The 20850-nt window shown below is 36.0% G+C and overlaps 1 protein-coding gene across 1 annotated transcript in view; it reads left to right on the top strand.

Moving 5' to 3' along the window:
- The first annotated feature begins 2124 nt into the window (after window positions 1-2124).
- The window catches only part of WDR72 (WD repeat domain 72), a 178704-nt gene continuing 159978 nt past the window's right edge, over window positions 2125-20850 (top strand). The window contains exons 1-8 of the mRNA XM_090270624.1: window positions 2125-2285; window positions 7979-8085; window positions 12918-12996; window positions 14055-14229; window positions 14901-14977; window positions 15987-16106; window positions 17050-17195; window positions 17581-17677. Coding sequence (XP_090126750.1) covers window positions 2133-2285; window positions 7979-8085; window positions 12918-12996; window positions 14055-14229; window positions 14901-14977; window positions 15987-16106; window positions 17050-17195; window positions 17581-17677 — 954 coding nt within the window. The 5' untranslated portion in view covers window positions 2125-2132. The remainder of the gene's footprint in view (window positions 2286-7978; window positions 8086-12917; window positions 12997-14054; window positions 14230-14900; window positions 14978-15986; window positions 16107-17049; window positions 17196-17580; window positions 17678-20850) is intronic.

The following is a 20850-nucleotide window of genomic DNA, read 5'->3' as shown; positions in this document are numbered from 1 at the left end:
CCGGAGCCGGAGTCCCTAAGGCGGTTTGACGTTGTAGTCAACACCGGCAACTCCTGCGGCGCACCTGAACCCAAGCTGTATCGACTCCGTCTTTCCCTTGGACCCTTCAGCTGCGAAGAGAGGGGGGGTCTGCTGCATGGGCAACAGCAGACCCTCCATATCACCCTGCCCAGGCTCTGTAGCTTCAGCGTCATCGCATGATGTCGATTCAACACGGGAGGAGACAGATACCATGTCACTCCCGAGTCGGACTGCACAGCCATTCTCGGCGGTGCAGATAGACTCTTAAGAAGCTACACCATCGTCTCTCGAGACGGACGGCTGCCGCCGCCGCCGACGATTAATAGCATACTATGTATATTATGTCCACATGCTTTTATTAACATTACGAATTTATTACGCATAAGAATACTGAGATGTAGGCAATGCAGGTGATGGGATCTTCATTTTGCTACATATTACCTTTATAATCTAGAAATAAATGTCATAAGTGGTAATAGATACCTTAGAACCAGGTATCTGAATTCCAGGTCTGTTTCCACCACAGTTAGCAATCTGGATTGTTCAGGATTAACTCTGTTTAAGATCTGATTTCTTGTGGCTTTGGTCTTGGTGCTTTTTGTTTTCGGATTTGGATGTGTTAGAAATCCTAAGACTGCTAAGGGCTTTAATCTGTGAATTGTTCTGACTTATTTGATTCTCTAAACTCAAGTGCCTTGTACTTAAACATTTGCATGGGGGGATGCTTTACTTGATAGGAGTCTTTAGACTATAATGTGTACTTTCATTCATTTATTCATTCATTCATTAAGAAAATAGTTATTGATTTCCTGCCTGCCCTAAACCCTTTTCTGGGCTCTGAGAATATAGCAGTGGACAAATAAGAAAGAAATCCCTGTCTTTGGAGGAGAATTTAAAATCTCATGAATTTGTAATGAACTTAATATGAATCAAGATAAAGCAAAAATGTGATGGTAAAGAAGTTTGCTGTGGGTAACTGTTGCTATTATCCCAAGGCCTGGGAGCTAGAATTAAAATAGTAGTAATTACCAGTCTGTGTTCTACATTATATGCATGTTCTCATTTCACCCTCATAATACCCTGAGGTAGGTATTGTTATTATTCTCATGTTATTGATGAGAAAACTGAAGCTCGGAGGGCTTAAGTGACTCACATTTAATTCTAATTTGGCTTAAAGTTCATACTCTTAATCAACTCCCTACTTTCAGAAACAGAGTTTAAAAATCATAAAGAAAAGAGTTTATCCAACTCATTTATTTGTTTTTTCTGTTCAAAGCACTGTGTTTCAGGTACTGTTTGGGACATAATAATGATTAGGAAATAATTCCCTTCTTTCACAAAGAATATAAAAGGAAGAAGAATTAAGATCAGTTTGGTTAAAAGAATATTTATGAAATACCCCCTATTGGTCAGCCACTATGTACTAAAGGCCTGGTCTCCATCCTTAGGGAATTGTATCATTTCATTAGAGAGATATCAGTGTAAAGCAGATAATTTAAGGGAAATATAAAACCAGACTAATACAAAGTGGCTGATTATTGGGTGGACAATGTTGCAAAATTCCAGTTAGAGAAGCTAATTTCCCAGAGTACTAAGGATATAAAGAACTAACCTCCACGTGAATATGATAGAAATCATGACATCAATCTTTGAAGACCAGGAAACACTAATTTTATGGAAAAGATTTACTTTTTAATAGAGAAATTCAGGTATATTTTTTTTATTTAGGTGAGTTGACATTTCTAGGGAAAGAGAGTCTGCAAAGCTGTCTTCAAATTGTAATGTGTAGACAGCTCTATTCTTGAGAGGCCTAGCTGGGCTTTGAAAAGGTCAGGATCATCCCGAGTCAGAGCTGGGTATGAAGTGGGTAGACTATTTCTATCCTTATCTTCATCAGTATCAGTAATCAAGAATTGGAATAAAAGTCATTCCTCTCTGACAAATGAACGCCAAGCAGTGTCTTATGACTATCTTTCCCTCTCATTGATGGCTCTGGTAGAACATGTTCAAATTTGTGTCATTATAAATCTGCTGTGGGATATGATCAGTTTCCCTAAGAATGACTGCTGTATACACTTCTTCCCTTCTCATGTTTCCAGGATTCTCCCAACATGAAGTCCTCCCTGCAGGCAGTCGCACTCTGGGGAAAGAAGGCCCCTTCCCACAGCATCACTGCCATCATGATCACTGATGACCAGGCAACAATTGTGACTGGAAGTCAAGAGGGTCAGCTCTGTCTCTGGAGTCTCTCATCTGAACTAAAGGTTAGTGAAAACTATTATATTGAAACAAACAACACACAAAATAAGCATAGCTTGCTTCTTCTATCTGCAATGACACTGGAAGCTTTGCGTGATTGTTAGGGAGATGCTTACTGAAGTCACAAATTGGTTATACTTCTGGACTTGGAGAGAATGAAGTGTTACAAGATAGATCAAGATCATATTGGAAAATTATGTTATTAATATTGCTAATCTTAGCTGCTAGCTGTTATCACCCTTTGAGCTATGCTGAATTTTACTATTTTATATCCTGAATTATATGTTTAAGTAACTGAACTACAGGCATGTAAGTATAATTCTAAAAATTATGGCTCATTAATCTAAACAAAGGGCACCCTTGAAAACCGCTATTAACTAAATGAGTAATATCTTAATTATCTGGGTGTTGCTGTCAATTGGCCTTCTTGCTATTTTTTTAGTCTCTGCTTGCCTGGAACTTTTATAGATTGCATCACAAAGCCCCAAATTCAATTTACTATTGTCGTTCTATTTCAGAACCTAACCTCATCTAGGATTTGGCCCATTGATTAGCAATTAATTGTCCCTGTCCCAAGTCATAAACATTTAACATATTGGAATAGATATTTGCTTAGCTCTAGCAGCCTGTAGACCCAATTTGAACATTTAAACTAATGATGTACTTAAAGTATACTGCCCTCATTAAGAAGCCTTTTAAAGATCAAAGACTATTTTTAGCCTTTAAAGTTTGTCACTTTAAAACCTAAATTAACAATTAATTGTAATTCTATTTTATAGTGTAATTAATTAACATCTCCCATCACTGAACAATTGCACCACAGGACTGCCAAGAACAAGCAGAGCAGCTCAGCTCAATGTTCATGAACATCCCTGAAAGAAGGAACTGGTATTATTTCAGCAGTAGAGCTGAATTATCTCTTATAATTTAAACTCAGACCCCTAAATGGCTAAAAATGTCTTGCTATTCTATTTAATGTTGAAGTGTAGTATTCTCTGGCCAGAACATGTAGGTTTTTATAGCTTAAGAAATTTTGAATCCTTGCTTCTGTATATTTTTAGGTATGTTCCTGGTATTTATTCAACATTTATTCAACATACATTTATTGAGTGAATATTATAAGTTAGGATGGTAGGTACATGAGTTCAAACATGAAGACCTAGTGCTGCCTTCCCAGAGGTTATAGTAGGCTAATGCAATGCAGTTATGTTATAATACAAGGTATTCTAGGTAGGGAGAGTTCAGCACTGCATCTTCAGTGGGAGACATTATGCAAGCTTTGCTTAGGAGCAAGTCTTTTGCTTGGGGTTAGAGCAATGGTTCTTAACAGAAAGTGATTTTGTGCCCCACTCCAAGAGATATTTGATAATGTCAGCAGACACTTTTTGGTGGCATCAAGTGGGTAGAGACCAGGGATGCTGTAAACATCTCATAGTGCACATGAGATCCCCTTACAAAAAAAAAGGATTATTCCGTCCAACATGTCAGTAGTGTTGATATTGAGAAATCCATGATCATAGATATAATGTAGAAATAGGAATCTGATTGGCAAGGGTGGAAGAAATAAGGAGAACCAGCAAGAAGATTTAAGTTGGGGATTGGACCAGCCTTGTGTTTTGGAAATTTACTGTGAGGATATGGTGAAGAAGTTAATAACACAAATAAGATACTAATTAGTATGGATGTGAGATTTTCCCACTTGAGAGTTCTCCTTAACATTTTCTGTGGCTAACCATAGGGCCCAAAAGAATGAACAGCCTCTCTAATTTTTTTCCCATGAATCTCATTCTTAAATGACAATGGATCAACTATTAGCAGGGAAAAGTCTAGGCTTTTCAAAAATCAAGGGCATTTTTGAGTCCTCAACAAATCCTGTTGCTATCTTTAAGGCAGTAAAGTGAGTGGCTCATCATTAATATTTGAATACTTCATAGTTTAATTTTACTTTTGTTTTATATATATATATATATATGCATAATTTGGGCAGGGTAAAAAGAAGGGAGGCCTTGAGGACATGGGAGATTGTAAGAGGGGACATAAATATCTGGGTGACTGAGTGTCTGTAGGAAAGCTTAAAGACAAAGGGCATATCAGGGTGAAGATAACAGGTAGGAGAGAAGGAAGTTGTCAGGGCAAGGGGCAAAATGATCTGGAAGCCATTTATTTTCTTTTTGTACTAAATTTGGAAAGAACTCACCTCTCCCCAAAAGGATTTAGGTAAGAACACTCAGTTGCCACTATATAAGTGGAAAAACAAACCTAGGCACACTTACTTATGCCATCATTAGACAAGTTACACAGGTGTTTTTGTTGTTCTAGGCATGGATCCCTCCTTCAAGTTTCTCAGAGTCTAATGTAGAAGACAGACTTGTTAATAGGAAGTTGTAAAGCAGTAGGACACTTTCTGTTTCTATGAGTATGACTATGTGTATCACAAAGTGAAATCAAACAATATTTATCCTTTTGTGACTGGCTTATTACACTTACCATAATGCCCTTCCCATTGAAGACTGAAAAATATTCCATTGTTTGTAGAACTCACATTTTGGTTATTCATTCGTCCATCAGTAGACACTTGGGTGCCTTCTACCTTTTGACTAATGTGAATAATGCTGCTATGAATCTGATTGTACAGATATCTGTTTGAGTTTCTGACCTCACTTCTTTGGGATATATAGTCAGAGGTAGGATTTCTGGATCATGTGGTAGTTCCATTTTAAAATTTTTGAGGAGTTGTTAAACTGGTTTACATAGCAACTTACATTTTACTTTTCCCACCAACAGTGTACAATGGTTCCAATTTGTCAACATCCTTACAACACTTGTTTATTTTATTTTTTGTTTGTTTTATAATAGCTAGCCTAATCAGTATGAAGTGGTATCTCATTGTGGTTTTGGAGGGAAAGGCTCCCTGAGGGTAATGTTTGAACTGAGTTTTAAAGGATGCACAGGATTTGAACAGGAAAAAGAACAGGAGGAGAATAAGGACAGAATAAGTGTGCATAAAAAGCATGAATATTTTGCTTTCTGGAAACTGATAAGAGTAGTTGAGTAGGCCTGGAACACAGCAGGGAAGTTAAAAGTGATAGGCCCATCTGTACGTGCTGTAAGGGATGGAGCAGACTCAATCTGGAATTTGATATGCTGAGGGCGTTTATATATATATATATATATATATGTATATATATATATATATACACATATATATATATATATATTTTTTTTTTTTAACTAGTAAGAGCTAACACTACATGTTAATTAAAAGTGGTGCTGTTAAGGGATTTGAGGATGTTTTATGCAAGGAGATGACATAATGCTATGTTATTACATTTGTGATTTAGAATATCACTGGGTATTAATGTGAAAGGTATATTGAAGGGAGGGGAAAATAAGATAAGGGAAGGGATTATGGGTAGCAGGCTTCTATAGCACTGTAGTCAAATAAGGTTTTGAGCATGACCAAATTAGTGGCAATGGGAAAGAAGAAGAGATGAAACCTGAAAAGCTATTAAGCAAAGAAAATAGACAGAATGGAGCAACAACAGTTGGATGTGGGGTAAAGGAGCAGGAATAGTCAAGGATACCTTTCAAGTTTGGGGTTTAGATGATAGATGGGATGGGGAGGAATGATATAGTATAAGGAATAGAGCATAGCAACAGGGGCAGGGGAGAAGGTGATTTAAGTTCTAGATATCTTGGAGTATCCAAATATTCATCAGTCTTTCCGTTGTCTGTGGGTGGTAGATGGCAGGGTATAGGAGAGCTGGAGACTATCTCCCTGTCCTGGGCTTCTCATCACATGCCTAGATTATGCATGTTGCTCCCAGGCTCAAGGTCTAACTCACAAAGACTTCTAGTTTCCCTGGAACTTTTGTCTACTAATGTGAGAAACTTTCGTGCTTGGGTTTCCTGGTATTGATTGCTAGTGTTCATCACACCTATAAGAATAAAAAGAGATGAGTTGAATGTCCTCTCAAATATATTCCCTTAGTTTTGGAATGTTCTATTTTCTTTCTGTTTAATACAAGGAAACACAACAATGACAAAATAAAGACTGTTGATATTGTGTAGAAAGAATGGAGATATCTGAGTCAAGTTCTAGCTCATATTTACCAACTCTGTATTATTGGACAAGTGACTTATATTCTTTGAACCTCAATTGTATCACCTTTGAAATCAGGATTAAACACTTTTCATAGTTGCGCCAGTGCCTGGGATTTGGTAGATGCTGGTCAAATTGTGTGTTCTTTTCCCTTTCTCATTTTTGCCATGAGAAGTACACGGAGTGGGTGAGGGTAGGTATGGGAGGACAGTGCTTCATAGAGGTAGAGCCAGTGAATACAAGGAGGAGTCTCCTGGCTTTCATCAGGACAATGACTAGGTGTGGTTGTAGATATTTTTTATTCATAGAAGTTCTAAAATATGATAAAATTAGAAGACTAGTGAATTGTCATAGCTCGTTCAAGTACATGTGGGAATTTAGTAGCAGAATGAGTGAGGACCTAATATCAAAAGCAGCGATGTTCCATTCTGATATTTGGTCCATGGTGGATTTTCTCTGGAGGAGAAAATGTTTTTGATGTGCCCAGTTCATTGTTTAATTAGCCTGCAATATGTTGGAAATGGGATTGAAGACCTAGGAGTATGCATTTCCAAGTGTTATGATGAGGAAGCATATTATGTTGTTCTGAGATGCAACCTTCTGAATTTCTCAGTAATTAGGTAGAGAGTCTGAACTTGGGTTGTAAGTGACTGTAACCAACCACAAAACCCTTCTAATACCACTAGAAATTTAGTCTGATAACGCGTTTTAAAGAAGTATTTCTGTTTATGATAGAAATAAGATGAAGGCAGAGAGTGATTATCTATGAAATAATTTGTTCTCATTCATATGGTTGGTCAGTCATCTCCATATATCTATGTTTACATAGTTCAGAAAAAACATAATGAATATTCATTAATTTCCAAATTAGATTTTTTATTATTCATGAAACAAGTTTTATTAACTACAAGTTTTCTTGTGGTTATTCAAATTAACAACCCCTTCTCCATTTTAGAAGATCCTGCATGTTTCCCATTTTATATTGTAAATTTTATAATCATGTTTTACAAAATAATGAGAAATAGACTTTTTTCACACCTGCAGTAATGGAAGGATTAGCCCTTAGTGCCATATTGTTAAATTCACAGACTGGAGAAAATACTGGCATTTTATATAAGCTCAATTGCAATTTAATTTTTAATATAGAAAAGTAAAGCATTTCATAAGCAGAAGTCAAATAAGGCATTATAATGGTTACAGAAAGGGTAATCTTTTGTTTGTGTTTTGTAAACTCATTTCTGAATTCTGAACTTTGCATATTAATATTCTAATTTCATTTGAAGAACATTCGGTGCATACTAAACATCAACACTAACTTATTTGTATTCAAAACCTAAATGTTGTAAAACCGGTCTGACAGTCTTCTAGGTTTCATGATGGATACAGAACCAAAAACAAACGAAACTTTACAGCATAGTGTCTTTACTTAGAAGTTTATTATTGTGGATTTTGATATGACATATATCAGTTTTCCTATGTACAGCAAAAACATAATATAACAGGATTTCCTTAGCAGACTTATGAATATATATATAATGTTATATTTTCTACTAAAAGGTTTACAGCTGTTTAAAAGCTTACCCTCATCATTTTCAGATTTCAGCAAAAGAACTTCTGTTTGGTCATTCAGCTTCAGTAACATGTTTGGCAAGAGCCAGAGACTTCTCTAAACAGCCCTATGTGGTTAGTGCTGCTGAAAATGGGTAAGTATGATGTGTGGAACTTTGTATCTCTATTTCCTCTCTAGTTTTAACACCTGATGGGGTACTGAATTTGAGGGCTGAAGGAAGTGTTAGAAATTAACATGTTCGTTTTACATTTGGAAAAGCTCAGATTTTGAATGGTTGAGTAATTTATGTGATGGTCTCAAGAAATGTAATCTGTACTATGACTCCCAGTATTTAAACATCCCATTGTGTGTATCAGGCCTTCTGGCAGCCTCACTGTGTAAGTAGCACCTATTATAGAATTGAAAATGCGGAAGTCCAGGTGCTTGTCTTTTTTTATGTAGCAACTCACTTAGAGCTCTTAAGCAAACTCATCCATACCTTTGGAGTTTTGTAGAACAATTCAATAGTTACAATCTTCATGCACTTGACTGAAGTCATTATAAAATGAACAGAGGAGTGGATTCCATTGTGAGTGAAATTGTGGGAGTGAGAAGGGAAAGGAACATAGGCAGTGATTTGAGTTCTGTTTCATAGAAGTGAGGTTTGTTTAACAAAATACGACTTGGCCGTAGGAAAAAGCCCCACAGATGGAAGAGCTATGAGGAACTAGACTCCTCTGATGACTTATTTGCCAAAGTATACTCAAGAATGCAAAATTGATTTAGCATGGATTTGTGAATGAGGGATAGGGTTACGGGTTGAAACAAGAGAACCCCTCATTTTTTTGTTTTTAGTCTGAGGAGAAATGATATGACTTTAAATTCTGAGAATCAAAAGAATGAGGAATCAAGTGTCGAACTTGGAGAATCTAAATAGTTTATAACAAAATGGCTAGTGGAACTGATATCAAAGAAGTACTTACACCCATAGCTTATACCAAGAAGTACCTATTCCCTAATTGTTATACTTAGATTGAATTTTGAATAAGGTTAAAGTGAAATGGCCTAGTACATTTTGTTTTAACAGTTGCCAATAGCTTTGGTACAATAAGGCTGCTTCAAAGCCTGCTACACATGCTGAAATATTTATTCCCACTCTATTTTTTTTAACCTTTTTTTATTGTTCTTTTATAGTTGTCCAATTCCCCACTCCTTACTCTTCCCCTGCTCTGCCCACCCTCCACCCTCTGTTCCACAGTCAACCCCACCCTGTTGTCCATGTCCATGGGTCATTCATACATGTTTCTTGACTAGACCCTTCCCCTTCTTTCCGCCCTTATTCTCCTCTTCCCTCCCCTCTCTCTGGTCACTGTCAGTCTTCTCCAACTCTAGAGAATATGGGGAGTGGTGGGGAATGTTTTCTGAGACTACTTGGAGAACTGAGAAAAGTAATAGCTAAGTGAGAAATAGATATGAAAAGTAATTGAGTTCCAGATTGAAGTTTTTGCCCATAGTGGTCTAGCTCCGAAACAGAATCTAGGGTTAATGCACAGATTCTTGATGATTGATGAATTCAGCTGTATGAATCCTGTAAATATGATTGTTAAATAGGTAATGAGTTTGGTTTGGTCTTTCTTTGCCAATATGACTTGAATTTTCTAGAACTCTGTTCATTTGATATCTAAAACGTATCCTGCATCTATAATATATTTCTTAGAGCTACTGCATACTTACCATCTAATTTAATCTGCTGGACATCATTAAAATTACTAGGCTTAGCCTATTATTCCCCAAACAACTTTTTTTTTTTTTTTTAAGTTTTCAGACGACCCAGGAAGTGGCTGGGGGCACTCAGCCTTTCTGCCTCAAAGATGATCAAGGGGGACTCAAAACTGCCTCATGACTCAGTTTTTCACTTTCCCCCCCAAAATATTACATCATGTGTAAGCATGAATCCTAAGATTCAGGAATCCCAGTGAATTCTAGGGCAAATGAAAGGAAATAAACACTTGGAGATCTGATAATAAAACGACAGAATGAAAAGGCATTATTTACAAAGGAATGTTAATTAAACTGATCTGACTTCTCAACAGTAAAATAAAATTATACAGCAGTGAAATATCTTCAAAAAATTGAGAGAAAATGTTTATCAACTTAGAAGTATATCCTTTGCAAAAATATCTTCAAACCATGAGGGCAAAATGGTAACATTTAAGTCAAATACTAATAAAGCTTTCAATTACTGCCAACAGACCTTCTACAAATAACAAAATTCTAAATTATGTTCTTCAATAAGGAGAATGATTGCAGAAGGAAAATCTGAGCTGGGAGAGGAATATTGAATAAGACACAGCAAATATTTTAAAAATTAAATAGACAGACTATAAAACACAGTAATATTTATATTTACTCCGCACCCCACCCCCATACAATCCTAAATCAAGATCACATATAGTAGTGTAATGATGAGAACCCACGTGCTCTGGAGCTTTAGAGCGGGTAAGGGTGTTGATTAACTTTAGACTTGAAGCTAGATGTACTTGGCGACCATCCAGAGTGGCTGCTAGAAGAACAGACCAAAGAAATAAAAATAAAATAAATAGAATGTATAATTTTCAACTTAAAAAAAACAAACAAACAAAGAAAACCAATGCTGTTTAATCCAAAAACAACAAAAAATAAACATGGTAGATAGAAAGCCCGCAATAAGATAGTTGAAATAACTCAGAATAGAACAGCAATCTAAATTATGGGAAGGCACTAAGCCCTTCAGTTAAATTATACAAATTAGCAGATAATTTTTAAAATTAGCATATAATTAAAAAAAAAAAACAGCATAAGGGCATGGGAAAGTTAAAAGTAAGTGAATGGGAAAAGATTTATCAGATAAATACCAACCAAAATAAGGTTGGTATAGCTGTATTGATGTTTTATATTAACAAATATATCTAGTTAATAAAAACTTTAAGGCAGAGTTCTGCATTAATAAAGAGGGTTTTTACTTGTTAATAAAACTTTTAATCATCAGCAAGAGATGAGACCAAAGAGACAAGCAGGCACCTGGTCATGGACAGGGCCCCTCAAACCAGAGCCTGCATCAGGATCCCTGCAGAGTTTGTTTAAATACAAATTTCTGGGCCCCACTACTGGAGGAATGGGTTCATTAGGTCTGGGCTGAAGTTCAAGAACTTGTATTTTGTAACACATTCCTGGACAATGCCAGAGAGTTCCAGGACAATGCTCATGCTGCTGGTTCAGAGATGTATTTGGAATAGAGAGTCTAGAAACATTAATATTGCTGGGGGAGCTTTTACTCGTGCCCAAACTTCAACCGGGAAAAATGCAATTTAATTAGTCTGGCTTGATACCTGAGTTGGGTCCCACATACTAGTATTTTTTAAAAGCTTCCTGATAGTTCTGTTATATAGCCAGTGTTTAGAACCACTATTTTGGAGATGAACACCTAAAAACTAACCAGGAGCTTTTCAAAATTCCATGCGCTAGGATCCCAACATAAGGCTATGAAATTAGAGTCTCTGAAGGTATTTAAAATATATATATTCCCAGGTGATTATTGATACATAGATAAATTGAGAATCATGATGATAAACTCTAATTCCTGATAGGGATAAAATTTTATATTGATGACTGCTTATGACTCTATTTTTTTTAACTTTTGACATATGTTTCTTTACCTATGAGATACTTTATTTCAGTTTCTACTATTCTCTCAATCTTATATTTCAGACAGACACACACACAAAGGCACAGATTTTTCCCCCAGTTATGAATTGCATGCCTTAACTTATTTTTGGAACAAGGTTTGATATCAACAGAGATAAAGACATGAATTTTTTTTTCTAGAACATGGTTTGACAACCTCAGTATTAATGACAGTTAGACCATTGAAGAATTCTTTGTTGTGGGGACCATCCTATGCATTATAGGATGTAATTTAGCAGCATCTCTGGTATTTCTCCACTAGATGTCAGTAGTGCGTTCCTAAATCGTGGCAACTGAAATATCTCTAAACATTGTCAAATATCCATTGTGGGGCAAAGTCACCTCAGGTTGAGAATCACTGATTTGAAAATTGAGTCCTAGTGTTTGGCTAGAAAAGAAAAGGAAAAAAAAAAAAAAAAACAGCCTGCAAATTACTAATTACAATGAAAAATATTAGTCTATACTTGTTTTCTTAATAGCAGCTACTCCCCTTAAGCCAGTAAAACTTCCATTTCTTCCATGAAAAATTGTTTGTGTTTTGAAACTGTCAAAATGGAAGGATATTACCCAACAATTTTGGAACAGCCATTCTGGTTTTTGTGAACAGAAATCATAGAGATTTAAACTGCTTTCACTAGATATATTTTGCAGCTGTTATTTCATGACTGCCTATCTCTTTGTAACATAAATGTAGCCAAGTAAGAGTTTTCTAAACCATGAGAAGTTTTTAAACATTAAGTGGCAAGGATGATTTCAGGATTTCAGGAGAAGCAAAGAAATAAATCCCATCATTAACAGGCCAAATGTGGCCTCTTGGTGGCACTGTTTATTTTTCCAGAAATGCTACCTCTGCTGCACAAAACACAGCACTTGATGCATTATGCTTTTCAGAATATGTAGTTTAAGTTCAGTGAAATAACCCGTTTTCAAGAGGCTTCAGCTTCCACGGAGAGATTGCTGCACTGCTCCTCTAACAACCTGTGATAGCTGTATCCCCACAATTTGTTGTAGGTCAGATTGGCACCAGGGTAAGATTTGTAGGCTGGCTGCAGGTATAATTATCCACAAAAAAAGACTCAGATACAGTATGTCATCCCTGCTAATGACCACAACATTTTCTTGCCCAGTAATCTGTAACAAAAAGCCACATAAACGATCAGGCCGCTTTTAAGTGCAGCACTAAAGAAAAACTTGGTGGCACAAAAATTATTCCAGGCAATTGAGTGGAAATGACAGAGAATAATACGAGGTTATCTCTGCTAGGGAGATGTGTGTTTGGAATGTCACCAATGGACAGTGCGTGGAGAAGGCCACACTTCCTTACAGGCACACTGCAATCTGTGTAAGTACGGTCACTTCCTTCTTAACATGGCTGGGGTCTGCAGCTCCTTCAGGGCATTGCTATGCACACATTTGAAGAACTGTCTTTGGAGGACAGTCTTTTCTTGAATGTTTTATCTTGTCATTGGAGAATAACATTGTCAGTTATTATCTTTTATTTCGGCATTTTTCTTCCCCCAAAGCTATTATTCAGCCAATGTTTTTCTTATTCTTTTACTTTTGTATCTTTTAGTAAAGATAAATTTGAAAGACAATTTTCTTATTTTTTCTTAGGTATACTCATAGAACACACACACAGAGATACAGACACAGATACAAGGACTCCATTTTAATAATATGCTATTTTATAAAGAAAAATATGTGTGTGTTTTTCCCTTGTTTCCAATTTTTACATTTTTGGGGTGGATAGATTCTTATTTTCTGAATTTGCTATTCATGAAGAGAGCAAGAGGCATAGTTTTAACCTTTGTAATCATTTCCCAATATTTAAAATAGATTTGGCATTTGGTAGATGAACTCCAAGCATATATGTGAGGTAGTTGAATGATTCCAATGGTGCTGACAGCTTTTTCATATTTCATTCATTGCTTGTAGCATTGATGACTTGCCCTGCAACAAGCACAAACTCTTTTCTGGGGCCAAAACCCTCCACAATGACTGAGTTTCAAGGGTAGACTATACTACCTGATCTTTAATAAAAGCCATTCTCAAAACTTATTCAGGACCAGAATCCCTCAAATGCTCTTCAAACACTGTTATTTCTTCTTAACATGTAGCAATGCTGCTAGAATAAGGAGACTGGCATTTGGAATAAAGTTCCTTCTTCATGAATGATCCCCTTTTCTCTAAAAAATTATGAAATAGAAGCAAGGCTAAAGTGCAAAATCAACACTTTAGAAGTATGGAAAAACGTAACTAAAAGAACTTTTAGTTGCCATTCACTCTAATACTTTAATTGAATAGGTGATAAAACTTAAAATTCAGAAAAATTTTCACCAAAGCCAAAATTATGTTAATTGCTAGTTGTAATTATTTTTTTGCTTGAATCCATTTGCGTAGTATTACCACTGCTCATTCCGGATGACAGGAGATGGCTGGCTTCTGTGTTGTGGAGAATATCAAGACATTCTTATAATTGACGCCAAAACCTTGGCTCTTGTTCATGCCTTCACATCCTCTCAGTCTCCTGATTGGATCAACTGCATGTGCATTGTTCACTCCATGAGAATTCAAGGTAATGGATCCTATATAACACTACGAGGTTTGATGTAAAAACATCATGTTTGTACCATTTGTTAAATTATTGTGCAAGAATTTAGAAGCCTTCTTTATGTTTCCTTGTTAGTGGGGAAGCTCCCTAAGCCAGATCAGGAAAAACCGGGAGCCCCTAGGTGAAGGGTTCAAGTCGATGGAAAGCCTGCAAGAGGTTAAGATGAGGTGGAAAGAGGAGCACCTGTATTGCCACCACCCGGTTTTGCTTGGGACATTTTTAAAAGTTACAAAAGCTGGGTCTCTGGTGGATTAGCAGGACTCTTGCAACTTTCATCCTGCTGTACCTTCCAGCTGTGCTAATGCGGAGAATTTAGTGTCTGTAATGAGCAACTACACAGGAACAGGAAGGCTGGCTGCATACCGATTTCTGAAACAGGAAGGTGTAATACTGCTCACGGGACGGTGTTTACGCGGTTCTGCTTCTAGTGCTGCTCTCCTTTTACATGGGGGGCCACTTGGAAATTTTAAAACAAGTTAAAAACCTGATCTAAAATGTTTATTTAAATGAACAACAAAGCTGAATATTTATCATCTGCATAGCCCTGCATAATCCTTAAATGACTATGACATGATCTTTACACCAACCAGTTAGAGCAGTGGTCAGCTTATATGCAACCTTTGCTGTTTTTACAGAAGACTCTCTCTTGGTCGTATCAGTAGCTGGTGAACTTAAAGTGTGGGATCTGTCTTCATCCATCAACAGCATTCAGGTGGGCTTGTGAAACTCCTTTTTTTCCATATCTATTAAATCTTTTTTAAATTACGGGGATAGTACATGCTTACTTTGGACGTTAAAATAATATAGACAAGTATAAGTTTTACCTTTGTGTACTTCCCCCATCCCTCTTCCCGCTTAATGCCAGGGCTGGATTGTGTTCTTCCATGCTTTTCTCCATGCATATCCAAATCTTTTCATCTATGCACACACACTAATTACATTTTAATTAACAACAAAATTATGGATGAATATCTCTTTGTCCCTTACAGCAGAAGACCCCCCTTTTTTCCTGGGTGTGTGTGAGCAGTGGCAAGGAGATGACTATGAACAGCTGGGGGTCACATACACTGGGAGTCCTGTATATTCCCCTGCTGCCTGGCTTTAGGCTACAAGTTGAGGTGATGGACAAAACAACAGTCATAATATTTGTTGTGCTGGTAACGAAATTGTTTTGGCTGCCTCATGGTGCTCAGGGCTCTCCTTAGGAATGTCTTTGTTGAGGAAGCTCAGAAATTATATTGGCATACTGAGCCCAAGAAACATGCTCCCAGCATTTTCAAAAACTGATCGACAATATAGCATTCTATTCTGGCCGCTCTTCTACTTTTTCAAAGCACTTTGTGTATTTTTCTACTATAGCAATTAAGAAACTGCAGGGTTTAAAAAAATTATTTTTCTTCCTTTTTTTTTTTTTTTTGGTTTGTCTTTCTGCCAAGTCTGAATGTCAGTAACTTACATTCTCAGCACCCAGCCTAGTCTCCCACAGAATGTTTGCTGAATGATTGTATTTACATAATCTTTGAGTCCAAGTGGGTTTCCTGCTCATGGTGTCTTTTGCAAAGTAACTTCTTGGTTCAGAAAATTAAAAATGAAACTGGGGTACTCTTCATTTTATAATAATGGTGTGATCTACTTCAGGTGTTCAGTGGGGCAAGTTTTCTGATATAGTCACAGATAAACTACCTAGATCTAGTACTAAAATGTCTTCATTCCTTTTGAAGGAAAAACAAGACGTCTATGAAAAGGAGTCCAAATTTCTTGACTCCCTGAACTGCCGGACAATTCGATTTTGTACATATACAGAAAGACTTCTATTGATCGTGTTTTCTAAATGTTGGAAGGTATATAAAATAACCTAATAAATGCCAGTAATATACACATGTAATTTTTAATTTCTTTCTTATTCAGTGCAACAGTTATAAGAATATGTTTTAAAATGTAATACAAACTTTATGTATTATTATTACCAGAGCATGAATGACCTAGCTTTTATGATTGACTTTTATTAATTTCCCACTCCTCAAGTTCAGCTGTTTTGCTTCTCAGGAGATTATATATATAATAGGAAATGCTCATATTATTAATAATGAACCATATTAATAATGAGATTTTATCTCTAGATTATTTCCAAAAGTTGATACCCTGAATTAAAAAGAAAATTAATACTTTTACCTACTTAAATTTGTCTTATTTATAGATATTTTTTCTTTTTCTGCTTTGTCATTGCACTTGATTTTTTAGGGAATATACATTTCTTTCTTGTAAATATATTCACTGGTATTTCCAAGAAGATTTTTTAAAAATTAAGTTACCATCAGTGATAGCATCCTTTAATGTTTCATATATCTGACTCAGTTAACAACATTATATTTTCTTACTTATATGCTGATATATTTTAAACAACAAAAAAATGCTAAATAGATGGTCTAACAAAGAATTTATACTATTTAAACTTTTTGTGTAATAAATTTTCAAATGTTAGACTTGGACTGTCCATATGGAAAGAATAAAATTATGTAGCGATTTGGGGATTTCTAGTCTCTGTGCTTAATGGACAAATAAAGTTTATCTCCTGAAACCTACCTTAGGATAAGTAAGAAAAAAATAAGTACTAGTAAGTTATCATGATACGTAAATACAGTGTGGACTATCATTAATAGTTAATATGTTGTTGCACTAACACTGTTATCTAAATAGTCTTGATAAGCACAATTTATCTATCATCTCAGTAGCAGATTATATTGGAAGCTTTTGTTAATGTGTGCCATTCATTTTTTGCTTTAGGTTTATGATTATTGTGATTTTTCCCTTCTGCGGACCGAGGTCGGTAGAAGTGGGCAGTTCTTTGCTGGTGGTGAGGTGCTTGCTGCTCACAGAATCATCATCTGGACAGAAGATGGTCACAGTTACATCTATCAGCTGCTGAACAGGTGGGCTCAGATGGGAGCGGCATTTAAAACATTCAGGTTGGAAATGAACTTTGGGAGGTTTATTATGGAAAAATCCCTGCCTGCTGCCCATGATCAAAAACCAGAACAAAACAACTTTGGCACTAGAAGATTTACTCTGAGCTTGGTAGGCTCTGCTTTTGTATAAAACAGCAGGGGATGAAGGAATGAGATTAGCCATGTATAACTTGTACAGCTGGTGCTGGGTTTTCAAAAAGTCACTTGTAATTATTAACCCAACAATTTCTAACTAGAGTTTAGAAACTTGAATGGTACCGTCCAGCTTTTGAAAGTAGGAAGGAAAAAAAAGAACACAAATAAAGAACCCCAAAGTTCTAAACTTCGCTTTTTATTTTTTGCCACGCAGTGGGCTTTCAAAAAGCATATATCCTGCTGATGGAAGAGCGCTTAAAGAGGCCGTTTATCCTCATTTACTGTGCTCTACTTCTGTGCAGGAAAATAAGGTAATGCAAGAAAAGAGGGGCTGCCTCCATGCTGTCTCGCTCCGTTTCTCAGATAAGTGTTGCTTCGTCTGAAACAAAGTCAGGGTTGAAAAAATTGAATTGAAAAATCACATCAAGTTGTTAATGAGAAAAGCAAACCTAACCATTAATGGCTACTAAAGAGAAAACTTTGTCTTAAAAAAAAATCCATTGTTTTCAAGTCAGATTAAATAGTACATTTTTATTATAGAAAAATTATAAGTGTTTTAAAAAAAGAGGAATTAAAATTCTAATAGGACCACACTAAATATTCACTGTAAATATTTTTATATGTATTTACTTATTTTAATTGGAAAAAAACTTTAAATACTTGAAAAGTTGCAAGATTAGTACAATCATCATTCACGTATCCTTTACCTAGACTCACCAATTGTCAACATTTTGCCATATTTAATCTCTCTACACAGACACACACACATTCTTCAGGGACCTTTTTGATAGATGGTTTGATACAACGCTAACATTTTGATGTACCTACTCCAGTTTTAACTTTATCAAGTGGTTTATATCCTGTTTTTTTTTTTTTTAATATTGAGGTCATTTTCACATGCATTTTACTCATCTTCTGAATATATTTTCTTGTTAAAAACAAATATAATTATGATTTCTGGAAGAAAATTGAGGATATAATTGTGAGCTTTCACTTGGCTGAATTATATCTTAGATACTCTATGAAGCCTGAAGACTTAAGCAGTTATTTTATTATAGTAGTGTTAAACAAAGTGTTTTTTTTTTTTTAACTTATTGGTCATAGTCATCAGTTAATTATCCAAAAGTTATTTCATGGAGAATGGGGGAGTTTAGAATTATTGATGTGCCAACCAAGGAAGCATGTTAGTTTTTACAGAGTGATGGTTTGTGTAATTAGACAGTATAACTGTTGAAAATCCTATAGTTCAGTGATTGTTCCACTAACATATCTGTGAGGTTTTGTTGTAAAGAGTTGATTAGGAAGGTGTCAACCCAAAATTAGAATTGCAGGTACCACTGGTGTATAGGCAAACTTTAGAATTATGGCATTCAGCAGAGTTTCTAAACTCATTTGCAGTCAGCAACAGAGCTTTGTGTTGCTGTTGATCAAAAAAACAGTTTTGTGGTTACTCAAAAAAGTATTTTTAGTTATTTTGGATAAACTTTCCCTTTTTTCCTTTTTACCTCCAGAATACATTTTTATAAAGCACAGTTTTCCCTAAAAACTAAATATAAGTAGTGTGCTTTATGAGCTTGTAGACCATTACAAATATCAACACTATGCATAACTATGCTGAACAAGTGCAGTAATTATTTTTTAATAAAATACTAATATTATGGGAACCTACCTTGCTTTGTGTCAAAGTGTAAAGATAGAGTTTTATGGGTCTTCTATCAATAATTTTTGTTTAGACAACCACAGTTGTTTCTGTATTTTATTTTATTTTATTAATCCACAAGCAATTTATTTAAAAAAATTTTTATTGTATTTTTTTCCATTATCATTTGTCTCCCTGTTTCTGTATTTTATAAGTGGGAAGTGCTTGGAATAACCTTAAACTGAAAGAAGATGCTATACCTATTCTTAGCCCCTTGGCCTTTTATCCAGCCAAGAAAAGAAAGTCAGATATTGTTCTCCTTATTCAAAATGTCACTGCTATTCACTAATTATGAGACTTCTTAGTCACTCTTGTAGCTAAAAGATGACGTAAGCATTTTGGTTGAGTGGGGAGATGAGTAAGCATGTAGTATTGACTGAATTTTTTTTTTTTTTTGAAATTAATCATAGAATTAAATTTCAAGGTTTGACTGTAATATGCTCTCAGGGTTACCATTTGTGATACAGAGTACATATCTGAGGATGGAGTTGTATTAGCAAGAATGGGGACTCCTCCTTCCTTTCAGTAGCTTTACGGGAGCTTTCCTAGCTTCAAGTCATAGCTGGTGCGGCCTGCTAAAGGGCTCCTGGCTGTAAGAATGAGGAGCTGGGCTTGCCAGGGTCTTAGCTGAGGAGTAAGACTATGTTGCTAAATGGGAGTAACAGTGATAGAAACAACTGAAGGATTGCAGGGAAGACATCTGAGTGCATGAACTAAGAGTAATGACAGGATGATGATGATAGTTCTTAATATTGTCAAACATATTTTACATCAGTTCTCACCATGTTCAGAAGGTTAATACCCAGGATTTGAACTCAGGCCTGAGAGACTGGGAATGGGTCTTTGGAGTGAGTTTCTCGATTTTTCGGGAAGGGGATAATGAGAATTGTTGATATCTATTGAGCTCATACCAAATGCTGGGCACCATTCTAGGTATCTTACCTTATCAATTCAATTCTGACCACATAGTAGGTGCCTTTATTAGCCTTCATGAAACATAAAGAAGTAAATTGTCTAAATCAAGCAATCAGCTCCTTTAATAGATTAGTATGTGCCAAAACCAGTATTTGAATCCAGGCAGTAAGCCCAAGAAAATTCACTCTTAATGACTATTTTATTACATATTGGAAGAGGGGTACTAGTTCTTATAATGAACAATGAGAATTCATATGGTAAGGGATTCTGAGCAGGTTTTTAGGTGACTTGCAGAACTAGAGAGGAAACTACTGGACAGAAGGATGATCAAGATGTCAAGGGGTAGGGTGAGCAAGTCAGAAATGGCAGGGCAGAAGCTGAGGACAAAGGGGACATCAGCAGCAGGGGAGCATGAGCTGTAGGGGTAGCTCATGGAGCAGGGAGGGGAGAGGTGTGCTGCCACCAACCTGATAACCCACCAGCTTCTCTGGAGCTTCATTGTCATCAAATCCTTGGGGGAGTTGGACTAGTCAATTCTGAAGCTCCTAAAGGCTGAGAGAGTTTGAGAAACCATTTTCTCAACACCATTCTAACACATACAATGACGATGGCTATGAGAATGCTAAGACGCTAAACTGCCTTCTGAATCTTAAAAAACCAACACAAAACAAAATTTATTCAGAGAACTGACTTCATGGAACTGTTTTCTCTTCTGCAATGCTCTAATTTCTTGGGACTATAGAGGATTACATATCTTGTTTGAATTGTCTTGACTTAGTTTCTTATTTCCTTCCTATTTTAGTTTTCTTATCTCCATAATAAGAATAATAACAATATTTACTTATTCTGTAGTTTTTTTTTAAGGATTAA

Source organism: Furipterus horrens, unplaced genomic scaffold, assembly GCF_987537825.1.
Source record: "Furipterus horrens unplaced genomic scaffold, mFurHor1.1.pri manual_scaffold_3, whole genome shotgun sequence".
In the NCBI taxonomy this organism is placed as follows: domain Eukaryota; kingdom Metazoa; phylum Chordata; class Mammalia; order Chiroptera; family Furipteridae; genus Furipterus; species Furipterus horrens.
This window is presented reverse-complemented; position numbering and strand designations above follow the sequence as displayed.